Source organism: Ambystoma mexicanum, chromosome 2p (genome assembly GCF_040938575.1).
Source record: "Ambystoma mexicanum isolate Mex_15411 chromosome 2p, UKY_AmexF1_1, whole genome shotgun sequence".
Lineage (NCBI taxonomy): Eukaryota > Metazoa > Chordata > Amphibia > Caudata > Ambystomatidae > Ambystoma > Ambystoma mexicanum.
This window is the reverse complement of record NC_090923.1, coordinates 1,403,178,929-1,403,204,022: the sequence shown is the minus strand read 5'-3', so window position 1 is coordinate 1,403,204,022 and position 25,094 is coordinate 1,403,178,929. Positions and strand designations below refer to the sequence as shown.

Sequence of the window (25,094 nt, the reverse complement as noted above, 5' to 3'; positions counted from 1 at the left end):
TTTCGGACTTCTGATACCTCACACCGACATCTCGTTAAACCACCTGTAAACTCTGAACTCCTCAACTTCTTGTCCATTTGCCGTCTCGATATTGTCAGTGCCTGCCACTACTGAATCCTAGGAACCAGACACCCAGGATATCCAGTAAGCACCCAGGCCTGTAACCAGTACCTTAATCCCCTCCACAGTTGCCTGCACTTTTAGCCCAATCCATAAACCCACCCTCTTGAGTGCAATACCCCCAGGACAGCCCTTCCATAGTAAGAGGAACACCATACCCAGCCGACTGAACAAAGACAAACCCCCAGACAGAACCTATGAGGATTGGAAACAACTGACAGAACAAAGTCCTACTGACCCTAGACCCTGCTGACTGAACAAAGACACCCTCGGAACTAACGGACGGAACAATCAAAGATTAAATCAACACTAGCCTGGTACGAGGCACCACAATAGGTAACTGCCCATATAAACCTAACACCCAGGTCAACTCCTCCCAACTAAGACCAAAATGACCCGATGCAGACAAAGAGAAAAGGAACATGGTACAAATAACACGGATACACAAGCTCAACCGGCCGCAACAGAAGACGCCTTCAATACAGAGCACACCCCGCAAAACAATACTATCGACAGAACAAACACCACAAGAGAAAAATCCTTAAACCTCACACCGTACCATGCACCAACCAAAGAACTTAGATACTCCAACTTTTCCGGATGAATTAAAAAAACACCAGACAAACAGAACAAAAGAAGAGGGGACCAGAGAAGAGAATGGGATGACGCCAATCCCCTTTATCCCTACATCACAAGAACAGATGGGCACTATCGATACCCACATCAACGACAAAGCTGCCTTCACAGAACGTCTACCGCTCTGAGGCAACATAAAAGTACCCCAACTGAACCCCAACAAACCAAAACTGGGAACAAAAAATAAACCAAATGACACCAAAAAGATCCACTGTAATCTAATCAACGCAAGATCAATGTTCAAACATGCAAACAAAGTCTGTGACCTCCTAAGTGACAGAGGCATCAACATCCTTTTCGGAACTGAAACTTGGCTAGACAACTACAAGATCACCCTGAATAACTACCTGCCCGGTACCTTCAAGTGCATCCAAGTAAAGCGGAAAACAAAAAGAGGTGGTGGACTAGCAATCATCCACAAGGAACATCTGGAAATTAAAGCGGAAGATCCATTAAACATCAACAAATGTGAATCCCTAATTATACGTCGATCAACAAATCCCAGAACAAACCTGAAATTCATACTGATATACAGTATGCTGCCTTCATAGAAAGCTTCATAGAAGCAATCACCAACCTAGCTATTGAGCTCAACCAACTTATTATCCTCAGAGACTTCAACATCTGGTTCGATGAAGAAACATCAACCTCACAAAAATCTCTTACCGGCCAACTAACAACAATGGAACTACATCAGCTGGTCAAAGGAGCAAACCACATGGCAGGACATCGACTAGATGCAATCCTTGCCAACAGAAAACTAATTACAACATCACCACCAATTCAGATCCTCTGGAGCGACTACCTCATCATCCTCTTCGTAATCACACTGCCATCCTCAATTACCAGGAAACAAGAAAAACTACCAATCGTCATGAAAAGAAACTGGAGAACCATAAAAAAACTCCAACTTAACGGAACGACTGGGGAGCACCAAACCACAAATAACGACCTTGGGCGAAGCTGACCTAGACACTAAAATAGATATCCTTCACAACTGGATCACCACAACAATCGACGAGATTGCAAAATAAAAACTGTTCAATCTATCCCGCTAAAGAGCAACAGCAAAATGGTTCACCCCAATACTAGGCGCCATGAAAAGGAAAAAACGAAAACTAGAATTAGAATGGAGGATCAATAAAGACAGCAGAAAAAAAATCAAACTTCAGCAACATACCCGTTCATACAAAAAGGAAATACAAAAAGCAAAAAGGAAATACTAGGACAACAGAATTCTCAAGGCACCAAACACCCAAAAAGAACTGTTTAAAAACATAAACGAAATCAAAAACCCTCCCGGCTGCAACAACACTCCAAAAGCATCCAAGAAATTATGTAGTGACATTGCAGACCACTTCAAAAATTAAATCGCGACCATTCAAAACAGACCATGCAACCACTGCACTGAAGACACTGACCGATGCATCGAACACCAGAACAAACTCCGAAACTTCCCGCACATATCAGTGGAGGCTTTCGTCAAACTTGTAAATCAAAGCAACAAATATGGCTCCTCCGTGAATCCCTGCCCACCTGACATCTAGAAATCAATCCTCGCACAAGGAACACCAATAGAACTACAGGAACGTCCTCAACCAATCAATCACAACAGGAAGAGTGCCTCAAGCCTTTAAATCGGCATACATCGAAGCACTCCTCAAGGGCACAACAGGAAACGCAGAGGACCTCTCCAACTACAGACCCCTCTCCAACATCCCCTACCCAGCTAAACTCATGGAAACGCACATATATAGAACAACCCAAGATTTCATAGAAAGACATCACCTATTAAAGCAGGCACAAGTAGGATTCAGACCGATGAGAGGAACAGAAACAGCACTTATTTCAATTTAGGATGATCTAAAGGCAAACGTGGACTCAGCACCGCTCCAATACTGTTAGACCTCTCTGCAGCATTCGACACATCCTGATGACATCCTCATCATGAGACTGGAAGAATTCGGAATCCCTGACATCGCCTTACTTTGGGTGAGATCCTTCCTAACAAAGAGAACAGAAACAATATGGATGAAACCTTGCAAATCAAGCCCACGAGAATCATCATGCGGAGTCCCACAAGGATCATCCTTTTGGCCACTGCTTTTCATCATCTACCTGTCACAGCTAATTAAAATCATCAAAAGACATGGCCTCACCTGTTACAATTACGCTGATTACACACAAATAATGTACAAAATACAAGATTAACAAGAAGACAACTCCACTCCAGAGAACTGCCTTCGTGAAATATACAACTGAATGAGCTTAAACTATCTTAAACTCAACCCAGGCAAACAGAAATAATAATCATCACAAAAAACGGAGAAGACAACCTCTACATCCCATGGCCAACCGAACTTGGCGAAACCCCAGCCCGTCATCGACTGTAAAAAACCTGGGAGTCCTGATGGACAATAAGCTCACTCTTGAGCCACAAGTTAACGCCCTAATCAAGAAATCTTTTTCTCCTGAGTTCGGTTAAAAGGATCCTACCATTCCTCTCATTTACCAACAAATCAATTGCCGTCATCGCCCTCATCATGTCCAGACTAGACTACGCCAACACCCTATATCTAGCCTTGCCTGAATGACTCCTAAATAAACTCCAACGTATACAAAATGCGGCGGCCTGACTGCTCCTTAAACTACCTAGAAGAGAACACCTCACACCAGCGCTGAAAACGCTACACTGGCTACTCATCAAAAAGCAGATCACGTTCAAATCAATGTGCATAACCCACAGAGCAATCCACGACCAAGGTGCCGAGTTCCTCAGAAGAAAACTAAACGTACATCACACTGCAAGGCCACTTAGATCCAACAGCGACATCCATTTGGAACCCAAATTGTACAACAAGAGAAAACTCTGAGAATCCTCTTTTTCTCAACTCGCCCCAAAATCCTGGAACAAACTACCAAAGAACATATGGAACACAAGAGATCACCTACAATTCAGGAAACTTCTCAATTCATGGCTCTTCACCCCATAACCAGAAAGAACGCAGATAAGGACCCACACAGAGGAACTAAGCCGAGAGAAGAACCTAACCTGACTCCCTAAATCAACCCTATAAATAAGGATATACAGATTTATAACATATCCACTTATCAATTAAAACAAACCACACTAAAAATTTCCAAGGAACACCCCAGATCAATCGGAAGGGAGAGCAAGTTATGACCTAGAAGTGGCACTCGGCATCCCTCGAGGGCACAGGCAGCAATGGACCACCGACTTCAATAGATAGAAAGGAGCGGGAATGATAATTAACTCCACCTCCTAAGCAGGTATTCTGCTCGCCCCTGGGTGTACTAAGATCAAACTTAGATTGAGGCCAGCCTCAACTCAGGCCGTGAAACTAGACAGTCAGGAAAGGGAAGAGTGGATTATGCCACCAATGGACCACCGACAATAAATATGTGGCAAAGAGCTGGTTAAGGATAATTTAACCCTACTATTCGAATGAGGGGACAATGCTCACCGAACCTGAGGTACTTAGCCAATTCAATCTGCTGGAACCAGCCACAGTGTGACCTCAGAAAGTTGACAATCAATAAACCTAGATAAAGAATAGACCAACCCAGTATGACAACCTGATACATGAACTAAACTATAGGGATTATGAGACGCACAACCCAATAACCAAAACCTCAAATTTCTGCATACTTCACAAAAAAACCACACCACCACCTCTCACAACAAACCACACAGACTTCACCACACTTTAACAATGAACAATCAACACCACACAAGGACCTGCTTCGATCCTACATGCACACCCAAGCTCAGCGCACAGTGAAAACCGAACTGAAGCTGCCAACATTACACCACGTCTCACTTTACTACGCCCTCTTCACCCACTAACCCACCCCCCACCTTTTTGTTTACAGATCCGCCTGAGCACCTGGAGACCAACTCCATTGGTGACGGTGCGCTATTTAAATACCTTTTAACACTAACATATTTTGAATAATGTATGTGTGAATTTTCTTTAAAAATGTGTAAAGGTTTTATATTGGGTGGGCGGCTTCCACATGTCCATCCGGAGAATGAATAGTGGTTGCTGCTAAGGAGTTTGGCCCAATGCCTCCTATTTACCTTGGTTGGAATGAGTTTTAGTTGTCTGTTAAGATTGTTGAATCTGCTCGCCACCTCTGGTGTTAGCCTGGATTTCTTCCATAACTCTTTCTGTTTTTGTTTTGTATTTTAGAACCCTTTGAGGCCAAGCAGCAACACAATCTCTTATCAGAGGTGGTACTCCTACCTTCTTGCGAGACAAAGGCAAGGCCTGCTTTTACGGAACACTTTGGCTCGTGCAAGGAAGTTCCTGGTATGTTGGACTTCTTCCTTTTGGTGCATAGGCTTAGCTATACTATTGGATTGGAAGCTGAAGGTGGCTAACCTGCTGATACATGCTCAGTGCAAGAGTGGGTGATTTACACAAATATTGTGTACGCTGGATGAGGCTGGAATATGCGGGTGGGTTCGGTGCCAGTAGAAGTTTTGCATCTGGTTATTCAAATAGGGTGTTTCCAGGGGTACTTTAGTGATTGTTCCCCTTTTTCTGGCTTTTTTCTCTTGCTGGGTTTTGTTTGGTTTGTTGGAATGCGTTGGTGGGGCCTGTTCCTTTGCTTGTTCTCAGTACATGTTGGGTGTGTTCTTTCTGTCCTTGGTTTTGCTGTGCTCCTTTTCTGTGTATTTGTTTCATTGTGCTTACATGTTGTTCAGTCATTTTCACATTTGGAGCTGAGGGGCCAGGTTTAAACAGGTTTTCTGAATTTTAGATCGTTCTCTGCAGTTCGTATTTCTCTCGGGAGGGAGTTCCAGAGTTTTACTATTATGCAATAGAAGTCTGATCCTCGTTTTTTCCTCTTCTAGAGTTTAGGTTCTAGGCGAATGTCGTAGCTGGATCGGAGTGTTATTGTTGGTTTGCGATGGTGATTTTCTTTTGTATGGAATCCACTCCCTGGCTATAGATTGATGTTTGTTATGCACTTTATTTTGAAAGTGATTTATTTTTTGACTGGGAGCCAATGCAGCATCCTTTGCACTGGTGCAATGTGGTCTCTGCGATTTAGTTTGAGGAAGTCTGGCTGCTGCATTCTGTATTCGTTGCAGTTGCCTTGGTAAGTAGTCAGACATTCCAAGGTATATGCTGTTGGTCTGGTGTGTCCTGGACAGAGGGATATGATAAGTGTTTTGTGCACGAAGGAGGGGAAGGATGGAATCTTTTTGTTTGTGTGAAGATGGAAGAAACATTTCTCAATTATCACATTTACTTGAGGTTCTAGTGTTAATACATTGTCCATTAGGATTCCAAGGTTTTTGTCTGCTTTGGATGGTGTGGGTGGTGTTCCCAGGGTTCCATGTTTTAATATCGCAGCAAAAATGGCTGTGGACACAAAATATCGCGGAAAAAAGGTTGTGGTTTTGCCGCTGCAATCCATGTAAAGGATGAGAGGGACACCCTCGCAACCCCCGGATCCATTATGCCATTTAATGGTGTAATGGGGTACACCTTTAACGGGTCGAACCACAGCATTTTTGCTGTGATTTGTTTGTACAGGAAACATTTTTCCCGCTATTTTATCACTGCATATCGTTCCCAGTTGTGTGAGCCACGGGATGTCCTAGTTTCATTGTTTTTTCAGATGTAATCATGATTTCAGTTTTCTCGGTTAATTTTGAGGTTACTAGTGTTCATCAATTGGTAGAGTTCTTTGAGACAGCCGGTTAGCTTGGTGTTCTCCTCTTCATTCCCGTTGATTTTGTGGATTATTTGGGTATTGTGTGCGTTATTGTAGAGTGTGAGGCCGTGTCTTTAGATGAGGTTGATTAGTGGTGTTATATAGACGTTGAACAGTAATGGGGATAACGAGGAGCATTGTGGAATTCCACAAGTGATCTCACGGTGCGGATTTGAATGGTTTTAGTCATACTGTTTCTGTTCTTTCGGACAAGATGGATTTAATCCAAAGCAGTGCTCTGTCGCTGATCCCTATTTCTTCTGGTCTCTTGACAAGGGTGTTATGGTTGACTGTGTCGAATGCTGCAGAGAGGTTAAGTATTATAAGTGCCCAGTTCGTATTGGAGTCTGTGTTGGTCTTTAGGTCATCCCATATAGAGATTAGTGCTGTCTGTTTCTCTCACAGGTCGGAAGCCTACTTGTGCCTGGTCCAATTGTTGGTTATTTTCGACGTGTTCCAGTAATAGTTCGTAGACATAGGCCTCTTAGTTTTGCCAGGTAAGGAATGTTTGAGATTGGTCTGTAGTTTGAGAGGTCTGAGGTCTTCCGAATTGCCCAAAGTATCTTTGAGGAGCGGTTTGATATAGGCTGATTTGAAGGCTTGTGGTACTCTTCCCATTGAAAGTGCAGATTGAAGAGGTTTACGTAGTATTTCGATTGTGTACCCTATGTAAGGATAGATTTGTAGATGTCTGGTTGACGGGGGTTAATTGGGGTGTCTGCTTTATTGCTTTTGTTCACCAAGCGGTTTAATTTTTTTCTTGACATTTCAGCCTGTTCTGTGGGCCAGGGGTTGGTTGGATGTGTTGAACTGTCTGATTGGTCGGTCTACTTTGTATGTTCCAGTGTATGTTGGTGATTTTACTCTTAGTGTTCTGAAAGATAATCGCATAGTTTTTGTGAGGGAATCAGTGTGTTATTGTATCTGGGGGTATTTCTCATCTCGTTTACGATGTTGAACAGATCTTTGTGAGCGTGATCTGCAGCTCGCAGGTTCAAATCCCGGCAAGGCCAACTCGGCCTTTCATCCTTCCGAGGTCGATAAATGAGTACCAATTTCGGTTGGGTGGTATTGTAGGCAAATATGTGCTCTGAAAAGCACTTTGGATAAAGGCGCTATATAAATAACACATCATTATCATTATTGATAGTCATTTTAGTATTTCTTTTTCGCTTTGAGAATTTCCACTTTCTACGATAGGATCTGTTTTTGATATGTTATTTTTTTTGTCTTGGTTGTAGTTTTTCCTCGATTCTTGTTCTAGTTTCTGGTTGCTTATTTTCATTGCTTTGAGGTGGGGTGCGAACCATGCTTTCTTTGGTGATGGGATGAGGGTTTTTTACGGAGAGATGCTATCTGTTTCCGCAATCCATTTTGGGATTAGGTCTGTTTTTTCATCGTTCGTTGCGTCCTCCAGGGTTGCAATCGATGATTTTGAGGATTCTAGTATTTCATCTAGGTTACTGTTTTTGGTGGTTCTTTTCCAGATCAGGGGGAGGGGGGTTGGGCTCTTTTGGGGCTTGTTTGATGCTTTCGATGGCATTTATTATTTTTTGTATTATTTGGACCATGATGGGGTATAATGAGGTGGTCACACCAACGCATTTGGATGGTGGTGCTGTTGTGATCAGATTTCTATTGGTGAAGATTGCATCTAGAATGTGGAATGCTGTGCGTAACTCCTTTCACCATTTGTCATAGTTTCATTGTCTCAAGCTGCTTAGTTAGGTGTTTTCTGCAAGTTTGCATTCTCTTCTTCAAACCATATGTTGAAGTCCCCGAGAATGATCAGGTGATGATGTTTAATGGTCCGGTTCATGACTGCTTCTATGAAGGGGTCTATGAAGGTTGCATCATAGGTCTGGGGGCCTGTAGAGGAGTATAAATGTGAGGTTTGTTTGCAAGTATGAGGCCAGGTGTAGGACAAGGGATTTGCAGTTGTAATGTTCAGATAATCGGCTGTTTTTATTTTGTCATGGTATAGGTTGCTTAATTCAAATAAAAAGGAAATGCCTAACTGGCCCATTCACTATGAGGGAAATTCCCTGCCTTCTAAATCAGAAGTGAGGATGTTTGTCATAGTCCAAAATAGAGTCCCAAGTCCAAATTCCAAGATACTAACTGGCCCTTCCGCTTTGGAAAATCTGACTAAAAAGAGGAGGCTTGCACAACAGCCTCAGAATGGGCTTCCGCCAGACCCGACTCTTAGAGGAATTGTACGTCTCAGAATTTCTTTAGAATTGTCTTAACAAAGTGCACAGTCTTTGCAGATAGTTTGTCAGTTACAACTACAAACGTCTTCTAGAGTTTCTCTTCGCCACCTCCTTTTGGGAAAAGACGAATTATTCTTCCTTATGTGTTTCTCAGTAGTTCACCACTTTTTAAATCCCTCCAGGATCACTTCAACTACTTTCTTCCAGTAGTTAATCCCTCCCGAATCACTTTGCATATACCTTTCTCAGTCATGCCTTTTTGGCACTGAGACTCCCCAAAGTCCTGTGGCTTTTTGGTTGGGGTTACTGGTTCTTAGTCCAGCCAATCTTCTACATGTGTCAGCTTCCATAGCCTTGATAGAAAACACACATGCCTTTTGACTCCATGGTTCACAGGACATGTGCTTATATGTTTCTCTTATATTCTTATACTGTGAGCCGTCTCCCCAGCCTTCATGTGTACAGTGTTTATATTTCTTTCACTGTTTTACCTGGGTCTTTTGTCCGTGAGTCTCAAAGCTTATCATACTGTGATCAACTTTAGCAGTCTTTGTCTCCAGAGTGCATCACCCTTGGTGGCGTTCTGGCATTAGGAGCATTCACTTCCCTGTTTGTGCTCATTTTGTTCGCACCTATACTCGCTGTATGGGGCTCAGAGACTCTGCTCTCTGCATCGGTTGCTGGGCGCCTTGGCCCACCACTCTTCTAGTGGTCGTGCCACCAGGGAAGTTGGGTTGCTTCCCGCCTTTGGTCCTTTCCTGACCATAGCCTCTTGCTCAGTCAGCGTACCTGCCTCGCAGCCTCCAGCTAGCGGATCTCACACTAGCTACACCACTGCTGGCTACAGGGCTTCCTGTAGCTCTGCCCCTTCAGGACTTGTACACAGAGGCTCGCCACTGTGTATCATGGGTTCTCCTCCCTTCGTAGGAGTCACTCACAGCGTAGGAGGTCTACTGTTTGAATACATCTTCACGGCTGAAAAAGGCTTATTCTTTCTTGACGGCGGCATTCAGATGTAGTCCAGCATTACCTGAAGCCAACAGGGTGGAAGTCAGATCAATGATATTTGTAGTTAAAATCAGAGAACAAATAGGTTTTTCGAAGTCCCATGTGTGCGGATAAGGTAGTCCTTTCAGGGAGGTCCTCACTGCACTGGGAGTTTTTGTTCCTGAGAGGGGAGTCACTCACAGTGAGGTCCCACAAGTCCAGTCCCCTAGGGAGGGTCTTGCGGGGCAGAATCCACTCCCTAGCCTCACAGGGGGTGGCTCCCCTCTGGGGAGAAGGGACGAATTGCCCAGATTCGTCACATGCAATAAGCTTGCATTTGAAAAGTACAAATGGTGCTGTTTTTGTCCATCTTTTGTCCTACGTTCAGAATAGAGATACAGTTTAGTTTTATGTGGTCTAGTTTTGAGTTCTTCTCTTGTAAGACTGGTAATTATCGGTATTCACAACGTGTTGACCCATAGCATTTTTACAGGGAAGTAAATTGGGTTTGACATTTTGGGAACAATTATCTATTTGCGGTTTCTAAAACATAATACAGTAATGCTTGGAAAAGTCAACACAAAGCTTATTTTGTCTATCTTTTATCCTACATTCAAAATGGCAATAGAGTCTAGTTTTGCACATCAGAAGGGATTTGTGGGTTGTCGCACGCAGTCTATTTGCAGTTGGTGGTTCTTAGACAGTGTGTTACGTGGACCGGCATTTCCCATAACGCAGTAAATTTAAAATTCATACAAGGAAGCGCGACTAGTTCGTCGAAGTTTAGGGCAGAGCAAGGGTCACAAGTGCAGAGGTTAATTTCGTGTCTTTTACGGGAAAACCTGTGCTTCACTATGGAACAAATTATAAAATGGAAGGTAATGTTTTGCCTTGTTTACCTTCTTTAGGTTTAGAAAGGCTGATCCATACCGCCATACATCACAAACACGAGCTAAAGCGTGTGTGGGAATAATGTGCAAGATGAATTACCAGTTGGTGCATTGATGGATCTGAGGCACTTTCCATTAGGAATTGTAATTAAAGTGCCTCCACTAAGAACAGTTACCTTTTTCGGGTTACTACATTGCACTGCAGAGATTGGTTGGGCCTGTGATCTTTTTTGGCATTTGCAGGGAACCAGGCGCTTACTGTTTTGTTTCAATTTGGAGTGACTAATAGTAAACCTCTAATGTTCTGACAGAAGACTAGTTTCCGTCTGTACAATCCAGTAACAATTCAATTTCATACAACATGGACTATGATTCTGTATCTCGAAGGGTCCTTTGTGCATCAGAACTTAAATAGCGATCCAAGTCCATATTCTTTCTCTTGGAAGAATATCTTCTAATTATAGGCGGTATAGTAACATGTCTCGGGCTGTTTGTATTGTACTAGAAATTGCGAAAAGCACAAGTAATTTGATTTTTCATATGGTGTTTGTCAACTTTGATAAATATGTTCAGCGATTTATTAGTAATTTGTGAGGTAGATCACAGATGGCGTCAAGACACTTTTATGTCTTTAATGTTGAAAATCAGTCATTAGGATATGACTTGCTGTACAAATGTTTTTCAAGTAAGTTTTTATTACAATATGATTAAAAGCATTTTTATTACCAGTTCATTCAGTTTTTGTCTCATGCGCAGCAGAAGAGAAAACATTAGCTTAATCGCAGGCGCAAAGGTGTTTGAGGAACAGGCAAAGCCTGCAGTGAAATTATGGTTAGACCGCTGCTTATCTTTATGTGAAAGCGAGTGAAGCGCTATGTAGAGCAGTATTCCATTGGGGGCTTGGCAGGGAAAACTGTGGCTTTGAAACATTTGTTGTAGAAGAGTGAACTTTGAGAACGCATTGGATATTTTCCAAGACTAGCTGGGCTAACTAAACCTAGCGTTCCTGCTTCCCTTTCATGGAAATGTTGCTTTAACACTTTGTCAACAACAGAGTCACTTGTGGGGAAACGGGTCAGTTGAAAGAACAGGAGTGATGTTCCAATTTCTTTGAGGGCAGATGCCATTTCGCTGCCATGCAGTGTGTAATGAATTGAAACATAGGGCTGGTCCAGTAGAACAGACAGTGGATCAGTCCTAAAATCTGTGGTCTCCACGCTGCAGATCATCACACCAAAATGAATGTCATATTTGCAGCGCTGCAGGACTGTGGCAATACTTGCTAGATGGTGATCTTGTTATAGTATAGTGTGGGTAAATATGGTGAAACTCTAAGGTCTGATTCCTCAATGCCTCTGTTGCTGGAAATTATAAAATCTTTCCTGTCCGTGTGGAGGAATAACCGATCTACCAAGGATCACTTTTCAGTAAGAGAACATAGCATTCTGAACTTGAAATGCAATGTAAACCAATTTGTAAAGCGCTAAACTAAGGCCCGGAAGCATCTAGGCAGAGAACCCTCAGAAGCAAATCCCCTTAGAAGAGAGACATTTTCAAATCTTTCCGGAAAGTAAGGTGATCATCTGCCATAGCTGCACAGGGAGAGAGTTTCACATGGTGGCTGCTTAAGTCGAGAAAGCTCGACCTTCTACTCTTGCTAGACGAAAACATGGAACTGTCAAAAGATTCTGAGATGCTGACCTCAAATTCCTCGTAACGATATAGGGATCAGCTTATTTTGAAGATATTCTGCACCACCATGTTGGTAAGCATGGTGAATGGTGCAGTCTTAAATTTAACACAACTGCTAACAGGCAGCCAGTGCAGCTGCCAAAGAAGATCCCGGAGTGGGCAAGACGGTTGGCTCCCAAAGCCAGCCTAGCTGCAGCATTTTGCAAAAGCTGCAGCCTCTGAATTAGGACTTTTGCCCGAGGTAAATACCATTATTGTAGAGTTTTGATCTTAAAATAGACGCTGCCGCCACCTTGGCTCTGGAATCTAGCCGAAGAAAGGTATTTTTCAAAATCGTTAACTTTAGAAAAACAGAATTGCAGGCCGATGAAATGTGAAGCTCACAGAAGCCAGATGGTAATATTTTGATACCCAACCTTTTTACTGATTTACTTGAAGGCGCACAATCCGTGTGATTCAGGCCAGAATTCCTCAGTCCAGGCGGACTGCGCTATAGCCGAGCCTGTGACGATGATCTCTGTTTTTCACCGTTAAATTTTAGCCAATTTCTGGCCATCCACTCCCCCACTGCCTCCAAAAAGTTAGTAAGTTTACATTGGGAGTCAGATATAGTGGCGTCCAACTGAAAAAGCAACTGCATCATCCACATATGTATAGAACCTTACCCCATGTTCTGGAATAAGATCAGCTAGAGGTCGGCAAGAGTTGTGCAAGTAATCCTTGTTTTATTTGTTATAAATGTTCAATGTCCACTATTTTATTCTTCATTCTTAAATATACTGATCATTCCTCAATTTTCATCGTGTGTGTGTGGAACCCCTGGCACAAGAGAGCTTATTGTTTCTGGGGTTACAATTGCCTTTTGCAGGGGGCCTGCAGGCCTTTGCAAGGCTGAATGGCTGTCGACCCTCCGTCTGTCAGAGATCACAGGGGACTGGGAGGTTCTGACGCTCCATTTTTGCCCGCCTTGTGCATAGCCTAAAAGGGGGAAGACTGGAACCAAGAACCTATCAGCCTGCGGTGAGTGGCCTGTTGGCCAGGGTAGCCCCAATGGAAGCGGCTTGGAGGAAATGCCATGGCTACCAGAGGAGTATAGATGAGCTGTTGTGGGGGCCTGGAGTCCCATGGTCACTCTGGGCATAAGGAGGCGAACCAACAGTTCTGGTCCCTTGGATGCAGATCTGCTAGGCACTTCGGGTGTCTGGCCTGTACCAAAAGGTTAGTTGGAGTTGTGCAAAGAGTTGAGAGGACTGAAGCCCATCCCCAGAGAGACACTGTCTTCTGCTGGATATGAAGTGGAAGTCTGAAGAGACACTCAGCAGTGGGGAATGTGCATGGCTCTCCGGCTGGAAAGAAATGTATGATGATGCAGGATGGCAGTTCTCTTCACAAGGGTATGGCACACGTGAGCATTATAGGACCGGAGCCCATGCCGGCCAGGGGCAGTGACGCATGGACTAGTTGCTGGCATCTTGGACTGTTGTTAATCAGTGACATTTGGCTACAGGTATGCCTTGGCAGCCTGCAGCTGCCAGGGCCACCTAATTGTTAATTTAGTAATTGTTTAATTTTATTAGCAGTCTTCTCTTTTTGTTGACTGATATTTGCAGAAGGGTGTATTCAGATTGTTGAAGGAGGATGGGGTTTCTAATGTTCTCTATTGGTATGTTCTTGTGGGTAATAATAGTTCCCTCCACCCCACATTAGCATGTGCCTAGTCGTGTAGAGGCTGGCTCCACCTCACCTCTCTTCTCACTTGGAGAAAAAGAAAGCCCCTGCTGTCATGATGCCTACCTCCAAGGAGCCAGACAGGGCCCGGCACCCTCAGAGGCAGGCAACATGTATACTAGGGAAGTCCCAGCCACCCCAGATAGGGGCTCTTTGGACTCAGTCCTGGTGCCGTTGGCGTCAGGCTCATAAGGGATAACAGTCCTGGCACCATCGGCGCCAGGCTCATACAAGATATGGCAGGAAATGTGTTTTGGTGCAAACTTACCTTGCAGACCATGCTGCAATTTCCTTACCTGGCAGATCATTCTACAACTTCCAGATGAAAAAGGAACTACTTAACCACACGGGTGTGGCTGGTGGCAGGATACACACCTTCAGTGGAAGGATACATACCTGGGACTACTTGAAAGGCTATTTAAGCCACGCCCAGACAGCAAACCACGCTTCGCGTTGTTCTGCTCATAGCAGCTGGACGCTCACCGTGCCTGCTCCTGCTCCAGTCCTCGACCACGCCTGCCAGCATCCTGGAAACACCTAAGGATAGAAAAGGGAAGACGAAACAGGTGAAAAACAAACCTTACCTGTTAAAGCTGCATTCCGGATTCAGCGCGCCAACGTTTCTGCAAAAAGACATCATTTTAAATACTCACCGCGTCGCATACATCTCGGCGCACATCTCTTACCTGCACGTAGCGCCTTCGGCTCTGCGATGCCCAACCGGATCTCCTGCAGCATTCCAGCACCTACGGGGAGACGAAGAGAAGAAAGCAAGGTGAGAAGGGGAAAATAACCAAGAAGCACTTACCCACCAAGCTAATTCTTCTTACCTTCGGGTCGATGCCATTTCTTGAGCATTTCAGCACCCTGGCCCCTATGGGGAAAAAGCAAACATCACATTAGTGAATGCAAGAACCGTAGCAAACAAACTATTTTAAACTTACCTGCTTACAGGTCGGACTCAGCTTCTGCTTCGTACCGGCTCCATTTCTTCGGCATTCTCGAACTCCGGCCCCTAAGGAAAAAGAGACAGGAAAAGACAGTAGTGGGCCTACACCAAAACTCACCTGAAAATCAGGTTTTCGACGGAAACCGCCCTTAGCCGGAGTCTTCCATTACCTGCAAAAGAGGAAAAGAACAGTTTAGACTCAAGCTTCCCATAAACATTTACGGTACTTACCGGAACAGACAAGCGAACTCGAACTTACTATCCAGTGACGTAACTGGATCCCAACGCGCCCCTGCATCAGAAGCAGGATGGAGAGTTCGCCTTTTCAATCCCTAAGGTGAGTCTCCACAGGGAATTACAGAAGGGTTGCAAGGAGGGTGAGAAGGGGGAATGGGAGATCAACACAAAACCCGCAGAGTATTAACCCTTCCTTTTCGCTCACAGAAGGGTATTCATCCGAGCCAGACAAGCCGGATTTGGGAACCCAGCCCACTCCATCTTCAGGGTGCTGAACATCTCCTTCGAAGAGGCCACTGCCGTCCAGACCACGCCCGCGCCTCCGTGGGAACCAAGTGAGCGTTACAGAACGCGAAGACCACCCACAATTACACACCCAGGCGCCATGGAGACTTCCGAAACAGACCAACTGGCCCAACTATTGGGGGAATTACGGGCGGAAGTTCACGCCGCCCGCCAAGAAACCAACGTTCTTCGAAGAGACCTGATCTTGTCCAAAGAACGAACCGATGACCTGGCTAAACAGCTTTTGCAGAATCAGGCTGGACAAACGCCATTACCTGCTTCCGGGAGAGAGTCCACACCTATGACTTCCACTAACCCGGTGCAAATTAACCAGCCGGGAAACATGCCTTTGGCCCCACCTGAACGTTTTGCGGGGGACCCCAAGAAATACGCTGTTTTCATGAACCAATGTCGTTTACACTTTTTATGTAGACCTGGGGCCTTCCCTAATGACCAAACTAGGGTGGCTTTTGTTTTATCATATCTCAGCGGCTGTGCAGCCGATTGGTCTATTCCATTGGTAAATCAAGACGATCCTATCCTTCGTGACTTTCAACGCTTCCAGGCTAGTATGGAGAGATTATTTGCCCGGCACGCCCAGGGTGAGGCCTTGGATAATGAACTTCTGTCTTTGCGTCAAGGGAACCAAGACCTCCTATCTTATATCGCCACATTTAACAAACTGATCGTGGAAACTGGGTGGCCTGAGAATAAAAGAATCACCTTGTTTCATCGAGGACTTCGTGGAGAGCTAAAAGACGTTCTGGCTCAAATTGTGAATCCACCCCAACTCTGTGAGGAATACATTGATTTAGTGATCCAACTTGATCATAGACTCCAGAATAGAAAGACTGATCAGACTAGATTTGAAACTGAGGCTTTGGTAAAAACCCACGCAAACCCCAAGAGTACCGACACTTCGGAGCCAATACAAATTGGGGGAGTAAAAGGACCCCTAACGCAGAAAGAACGAGAAAGAAGTCGGCAAAACCAGTTATGTCTCTATTGCGGAGAGTCTGGACACTTTCTACGAAATTGCCCGGTAAAACCACCCAAGAAGGTGGTTGGAGCCACAGACCAAAACCTTCCAAAATCTGATTCGGGAAACGGTCAAGCCCAACAAGGGAAGAGGTCCGCTTGCCGATCGTGAAGACAAACTCTTTGACCTCACATTTCATCATGCCAATGACCCTCGTGGATCCAAAGCAGCCTCAACGATTACATGGCATAAAGGCCTATCTCGACAGTGGGGCTATTGGGAACTATGTTGATCTTGAATTGGCTTCCAGGATTGGTCTCCCTCTCCGACCAAAAATCACCAAAGATGTCATTACCACGGTTGATGGGACCGAAATTGCCTCTGGGCCGGTAACACATTCTACCACAGAAATGACACTGGTTGGCCAAGATGGTCATAGGGAAACCATAGTGTTCGACGTAATCAAGGCTCCACAATTTCAGGTAATCTTGGGGATCCCTTGGTTAGAAGCACATAATCCTCAAATTGACTGGCGAGCAAAGAGCATCACCTTTCCTAACTGCAGACAAACTTGTTATTCCGGAAATCCACAAGTGGGTCTAGCGTCAGTAACCTCTGTGTCAGCACAACTACCACTTGAGTATCAGGACTTTCAGGATGTTTTTCAAAAAGAACAGGCCAACACCTTACCACCTCACCGGCCATACGATTGTCAAATTGATCTGGTACCCAATGCTCAACCGCCTTGTAGTAGGATTTATGCCCTTACCGAACCAGAGAATCTTCATTTACGCCAGTATTTGGATCAGTATCTTGCCAATGGGTTTATTCGCCCGTCAAAGTCACCGGCTTCTTCAGCTTTGTTCTTCGTGCCGAAAAAGGAAGGTGACCTTAGAACATGTATAGACTATCGCGCCTTAAATCAGATAACGGTTAAGAATCGTTACCCCCTGCCTCTGATCCCTGAACTCCTCGACCAGGTGAAAGATGCCTGCATCTTTACCAAGCTGGATTTAAGAGGGGCTTACCATCTGGTGCGCGTCAGAGAAGGCGATGAATGGAAAACGGCCTTCCGCACCAAATACTGACTCTTTGAATACCAAGTGATGCCCTTCGGGTTGTGCAATGCACCTGCTGCCTTCCAGTATTTTATGAAAGACATCTTTCGAGAACTCATAGATGTTTGTCTCATCATATATATCGACGACATCCTAGTGTACTCTTCCTCGGAATCTGATCACCGAAAACATGTTAAGGCCGTCCTGGAGAAACTACGCCAGCACAAACTATTTGCAAAGCTCGAAAAGTGCATTTTTCACGTCACGGAGGTTGAGTTTCTTGGTTTCGTTCTAACGCCAAAGGGAGTTCGAATGGACTCACGGAAAGTGGACGCGATCCTCAAATGGCCATCCTCTAGTTCTGTGAAAGGGGTTCAGAGCATGCTTGGTTTTGCCAATTTCTATCGAAGGTTTATCCCGGAGTTTTCTCGAGTGGTTCAACCCATCACAGCCCTCTTACTGAAAAACAAACGCTTCGAATGGACTACGGAAGCAGAACAAGCATTTCAGGAACTAAAAACTAAATTCACCTCCGCACCTGTGTTAAAACATCCCCGTCCAGATCTCCCTTACGTTGTGGAAACTGACACATCTAGTTTAGCCATGGGAGCGGTTCTATCACAGAGGGACCCAGTCTCGAACCAACTGCATCCTGTGGCCTTTTGGTCCAGAAAATTCTCAGCTCCAGAAGTTAACTACGCAATCACAGATAAAGAACTATTAGCTATCAAGTCAGCTTTCAAGGCTTGGCGTCATTACCTTCTCGGCACAAGACATACTGTTACCGTAATTACAGACCACAGGAATTTGCAATACTTAAAAACGGCCAAAGCTCAATCCTCACGCCAACTCCGTTGGGCCCTGTTCTTTGCAGAATTTGACTTTGTGATCACCTATCTCCCCGGCTGCAAGAATGGCAAGGCGGACGCACTATCTCGAATAGGAATGGGCGATTCTACCCCAACTCTAGATCCAGTTCCGATTATTCCCGAACAGAGAATTTTGGGGGTGATCTTCTCACAAGCTCTAGAGGATATTCAAACTAGAGTTAAATTGCTTTTCGACGCTGCATCCTTGCAAGAATGGAGCCTGAAAGATCCCAGATTTTCAATTAATAACGATTTACCTTATTTCCAGGGGCGACTGTTCTTGCCTCAAAAGGATTTGCAAGATCTCGTTATTGCCCATCATCATGAGACACTAATGGAAGGACACCTGGGCATCGCTAAGACTGAAGAAAAAATTAAAAGGCATTTCTGGTGGCCCTCCTGGCGAAAGGATATAAAATCTTTCGTGATGACATGCGCAGTGTGCGCCCAAAATAAAAGTCAAAAGCAAAAACCAGACGGTCCGTTACGACCTCTGGACATCCCACCGGCACCTTGGCACACTTTATCGCTGGATTTTATAACTGACCTACCTCCTTGTCAAGGATTTAATACTATACTGGTAATTGTAGACCTCTTCTCCAAGATGGCCCATTTTATTCCCTTGAAAGGGCTGCCTTCAGCCTCCACCCTAGCCAAGGAATTTCTTGAGAACGTCGTTCGTCTACATGTTTTCCATACATATTACTCTCCGATCGGGGAAGCCAGTTTATTTCTCGGTTCTGGAAGAGATGTTGCCAAATGGCACAAGTTGATGTGCGTTTATCTACCAGCCACCATCCTCAAACCGACGGCCAAACCGAGAGAACAAACCAGACATTGGAACAGTACTTACGGTGCATGTTGCATCAATCAGAATATAATTGGAAAGACATTTTATGGATTGCTGAATACGCGTACAACAATTCTGTGCATTCAGGAATTGGCCAGACTCCTTTTTATACCTTATTTGGCCACCATCCCAGAACTTCGGATCTTGAACCACCTCAAGGCCTTGAAATGCCCGCCGTGGATAACTTACATGCCACCATAACCCGAGCCTTCAAAGAAGCCAAGACTCATTTACAGCAGGCTAAGGACAAATATAAGGAAAATGCTGACTTACATCGGAGCGAAGTACCTCCTTAACAAGTTGGAGATAAAGTGTGGCTGGCGACTAGACATCTACCACTTAAAGGCCCGCAAACTTTTAACCCAAGATATATAGGGCCTTATCCAATCAAGGCTGTAATCAACCCGGTAGCCTTCAAACTCGATCTGCCCCCCCAACATGCAAATCCATCCGGTTTTCAACGTATCACTGTTGAAACCTGTACAACCCGGAACCAGGCTACTCAAGCCACCAGAACCAATCCCAGTAGATGGGGAACTGGAATTCGAAGTTAAAGACATATTATATTCTAAGATGTCCAAGTCAAAGGTTTTTTACCTAATTGATTGGAAAGGATATGGACCTCAGGAGAGATCTTGGGAACCAAGCGATCATATACATGCACCTCGTCTAATACAAAAATTTCATTGTAAGTTTCCACACAAACCAAAGCCTCCGGACAGTACGTCCTTGGGAGGGGCTTTGGGGGGAGGTACTGTCATGATGCCTACCTCCAAGGAGCCAGAAAGGGCCCGGCACCCTCAGAGGCAGGCAACATGTATACTAGGGAAGTCCCAGCCACCCCAGATAGGGGCTCTTTGGACTCAGTCCTGGCGCCGTTGGCGTCAGGCTCATAAGGGATAACAGTCCTGGCACCATCGGCACCAGGCTAATACAAGATATGGAAGGAAATGTGTTTGGTGCAAACTTACCTGGCAGACCATGCTGCAATTTCCTTACCTGGCAGATCATTCTACAACTTCCAGATGAAAAAGGAACTACTTAACCACATGGGTGTGGCTGGTGGCAGGATACACACATTCAGTGGAAGGATACATACCTTGGACTACTTGAAAGGCTATTTAAGCCACGCCCAGACAGCAAACCACGCTTCGCGTTGTTCTGCTCATAGCAGCTGGACGCTCACCGTGCCTGCTCCTGCTCCAGTCCTCGACCACGCCTGCCAGCATCCTGGAAACACCTAAGGATAGAAAAGGGAAGACGAAACAGGTGAAAAACAAACCTTACCTGTTAAAGCTGCATTCCGGATTCAGCGCGCCAACGTTCCTGCAAAAAGACATCATTTTAAATACTCACCGCGTCGCATACATCTCGGCGCACTTCTCTTACCTGCACGTGGCGCCTTCGGCTCTGCGACGCCCATCCGGATCTCCTGCAGCATTCCAGCACCTATGGGGAGACGAAGAGAAGAAAGCAAGGTGAGAAGGGGAAAATAACCAAGAAGCACTTACCCGCCAAGCTAATTCTTCTTACCTTCGGGTCGATGCCATTCCTTGGGCATTTCAGCACCCCGGCCCCTATGGGGAAAAAGCAAACATCACATTAGTGAATGCAAGAACCGTAGCAAACAAACTATTTTAAACTTACCTGCTTACAGGTCGGACTCAGCTTCTGCTTCGTACCGGCTCCATTTCTTTGGCATTCTCGAACTCCGGCCCCTAAGGAAAAAGAGACAGGAAAAGACAGTAGTGGGCCTACACCAAAACTCACCTGAAAATCAGGTTTTCGACGGAAACCGCCCTCAGCCCGGAGTCTTCCATTACCTGCAAAAGAGAAGAGGAACAGTTTAAACTCAAGCTTGCCATAACATTTACGGTACTTACCGGAACAGACAAGCAAACTCGAACTTACTATCCAGTGACATAACTGGATCCCAACGCGCCCCTGCATCAGAAGCAGGATGGAGAGTTCGCATTTTCAATCCCTAAGGTGAGTCTCCACATGGAATTACAGAAGGGTTGCAAGGAGGGTGAGAAGGGGAACGGGAGATCAACACAAAACCCGCAGAGTATTAACCCTTCCTTTTCGCTCACAGAAGGGTATTCATCCGAGCCAGACAATCCGGATTTGGGAACCCAGCCCACTCCATCTTCAGGGTGCTGAACATCTCCTTCGAAGAGGCCACTGCCGTTCAGACCACGCCCGCGCCTCCGTGGGAACCAGTTGAGCGTTACACCTGCCGGGGATAAATACGTGAGCTACTGTACAGTGTTACTCTTACGTCCCGTCTCCTTTAGTCCATACTGTATGGGCGTCCCTTCCAAGGGACGGGAGAAGGAACCTTTTTCACCAACAAAAATATTCGTTGCCTTTAAATTTAGAGGTGCGGCCCAGGGAGCATGCGCTACCCTGACTCTGCCCTCCGGCGCCACACCTCAGTCCCCTTTTCCGCGTTGACGGGAACAGGCCGAATTCACCAGCGCTCCTGGATTTTGCTTCGTCCATGTAATTCCACGCGCAAATACTTCTTCTGTCTTTTTTGTCATTCAGGTACTCGGTCCTCAGGCGTCACCCTCCTCCCCGGCGCATGTCGACTTCTACAGGGTTCAGCAGGTGTCCATCCTGCAACAGGCTCTTCCCAACTTCAGACCCCCACGCCCTCTGCCTACGTTGCCTTCGCCCAGACCACGGTTGGCAATCATGTTCGGTGTGTGACTCGCTGTCCTTGAAGGCGCTGAAGAATAGACTAGCCAGGTGGAGGGAGCTCTTCCAGAAGTCGCCTCGAGAGGATCTCAAGAACTTCGTGAATCATCGTCCCAGGTCCAAGGTAGGCCTGATATTTTCCAGCTACCCCCGACCCCCCCCCCCCAGTAATTGTTACTGAGAATACACTATTCTCCGTCCTGAAGAAGGCGGCTAGTTGTTAGTACCACTGAAACCAGTTGACACATTGAAGAAGTTGAAGTGCTGATGACCACAACTCCGATACCCTTTATACATTTGAGGAAAGGGCTCGAATAAGTTGTACATCACTTTTAATCCTTTCAAACAGTGAAAATCCATCCACTGATTGATTGAAACCTTTTTTAATTTTCAGTTTACTGTTTTAGACAATTTAGGTCCTAACAGCCTTTTATTGATAAGACACACAGATTGGGGGCAGTGACATTAAAATAAAAACTCACCTCCAGGAAGTGTGCACTTCATTACTTAGAGTGAGGAAAGTGGTGAGAGAGTTGAGGGCAAGGATCTCTACACCACTTGTAGTTGGCACATCACCACCCGCTAGGGTTGAATGTACCTTACTGCAAGTATACAAGATTTTTACACGCAGGGCTAGAGAGTTAACTATAACTACTGTCTATATTGTTTTATAAATGTTAGGGCAGAGACAGCTAGTGGAAGCCCACCGACTCCCACTGTTATTACCGGTGCTAGTGGATAACCATATTAGCACTTGTTCCCCTGGTTGGAAGCTCCTCATACGACTTCCTTTGTTGAATGCTCGCTCTTGGTTGGCTTGAGCTTGCCCTGGATTAGCTTCTGCTAGGCCCCATAGGGCAGATAGGTGAGTTTTTAGGGTTTCATAATACTCCATTAATGAGGTTTCCTGGGTGTTTTCCAAGTCTTCCTTCACTGTGTCCAACACTGTTCTGGGTTGTCTCCCGAAGAGCAGTTCGACAGGGGAGAACCCAGTTGAGGATTGAGGTGTGTCCCTCAGTACCATGAGTATTAGAGGCAACACCCGATCCCAGTCCCGTCCTTCTGGTCCTGTGACTCTTTTTAGCATTTTATTGATGGTTTTACTGTACCGCTCTACCAACCCATCGGTTTGACGGTAATATACTGAGGTGCGGAGTTGCTTTCCATAATCGGTTACAGACTTGGTGCATGGCGGTTGACATAAAATTAGTATCTTGGTCCGTGAGGACCTCTGTGGGTAATACTACCTGAGCAAAGAACGGAGTAAGTTGGTCACATATCTACCTCGCTAATGTCCCCTTTAACGTGAAGGCTTCCGGGTACCTTGTAGCATAGTCCACGGTGACTAACGGGTAATTATATCCCCTGCTAGCCGGTTCCAGTGGTCCCACCAAGTCCATACCGATGCGTTGGAAAGGAATAGTGATGAGCGGCATGTGTTGCAGAGGTGCCTTTGTAGGTTTTTTCCCACTTGTCAGCTGGCAAGTCGTACGTTCTTTGCAGAATTTAGCAACATTTCCATAGATTCCTGGCCAATAGAACATTTTCAATATGTTTTGTTGCGTTTTCAGCGAGGCCATATGGCCTCCACATGGATGATTATGTGCTAACTGTATGATAACCATTCATTGGGTCTTGGGTAGAAGAAGTTGTTCCCTTTGTATCCCGTTTTCTGCTTTATAGGCCTTGTATAGTAGACCATCTCGGGAGACAAACCCAGGACCCTGATTCAGGTCAGGGTTTGGTTCTTGAAAAGCCCGTTCTCTGGCTACCTTAAGGGTGGGGTTTACCAAAGTTTCTCCCCGAATGGAGTCTTCGTGCTCCTCCGGATTCCATTCAACTCTTCGTGTGGCATACATGGAACGGCAGTATGCTAACCAGTTCTCTCTCCTCTTGCCCACGGATATCTTCGGGCCCGGTCTTCGGAGCACCATTCGGGATCCATGGCCTTCTTTGTTTGATGGAAGAGCGGTAGATCTGTCCCTATGACTGGAGCCTATGACTGGAGCTGATAGGGAGGGCAGGACGGCAGCTTGCAGATTAGCCGCATCATGGCCTATTTCCACCTGTATGTTTTTCATAGGATATGATCTTACCTCCCCATGTATACAACGAATCGGCACCCGTATTTTGGGTAAGTGGGGGTTTTTACTTACAGTTGGTTAAAAGGCGGTCTGTCTGCTCCCACTGTCTATTAATGCTCGAGCCGGAATCCCATCCACCCGGATGTCCATAGTATATGGTCCCGACAAGGGTGCTCTTGTGTCTGCTTTCATGGATCCGATCTCCATGGGTTCCGTCCCTCTTCTCTTCTGGCAAAATCTGCCGATATGACCCCAGTTGCCGCAATCATAGCACTGTGGCTGGCGGAACCCGGTGGTTGTGATGGTGGTTTTCTCAGTTCTTCTCGCCTCCTCTGGTCTGTGTATGCGTTCCTCAGAGATTCTCCACCTAGGTATTATAGCTCGGGCTCCTTTATTTGTTTGTGGATCATTGAGGGGTACCATGGTTCTGGCAGTTGAGTTTGTTACAAACGGCCTGTTCACCCCAGCCTTTTGGTAGCCTCTGCTAGTGAGGGTCTATGATGCTGGCGGACCCATCTCTGCATGGGGGGAGGCAGGGCCTCCACAAACTGTTCCAGAGTAACTTTATTCAGTATGTCTTGGGTGGCTGGGTTAGGAGGCTGAAGCCATTTTTCCACAAGGTCCTTGACCCTATAAAAAAACTGGCGTGGGCTTTCTCCGGGCTTTAGTTTGGTGTCTCTCAGTTGTATGCGGTATGCTTCTTCATCCAGGCCCAGTCTATCCAAAACTGCTTTATTTCCCCGTAAGGTGTGTTCCCATTGGGGTTTACGGCCTGGTACGCCCCTTGCATTATCCCTGATAATAAGGGAGCCACATACTGTCCCCATAGTTCCACTGGCCATTGTGCGTTCCAGGCTATCCGTTCAAATCTGGTGAAGAAAGCGGCTGGATCTTCTCCCTCTTTGAACTTTTGTAGGATAGCGGAGGGAACCAGTGGTTGGTTATGGGAACTCACCACCGCATCCGTCAGTCGAAGGATTGTCTCATGTTTGTCCTGGGAGGACGTCTGCAAGGATCCTTGTAACTGTATCGCCTGTTGGAAAGCCTATCAGTCGGCCACAGC

The 25,094-nt window shown here is 45.6% G+C and overlaps 1 protein-coding gene across 30 annotated transcripts in view; it reads left to right on the top strand.

The window, feature by feature from the left end:
• Positions 1-25,094, top strand: part of MAP4 (microtubule associated protein 4) — a 2,534,981-nt gene that overhangs the window by 705,805 nt on the left and 1,804,082 nt on the right. For 27 of the 30 annotated variants that reach the window (XM_069645850.1, XM_069645857.1, XM_069645869.1 and 24 more), the window contains one exon: positions 4,971-5,090. The exons of the other annotated variants lie outside the window; for them this stretch is intronic. In XM_069645850.1, the coding sequence (XP_069501951.1) occupies positions 4,971-5,090 (120 nt within the window). The remainder of the gene's footprint in view (positions 1-4,970; positions 5,091-25,094) is intronic. 30 annotated transcript variants of the gene reach the window in all.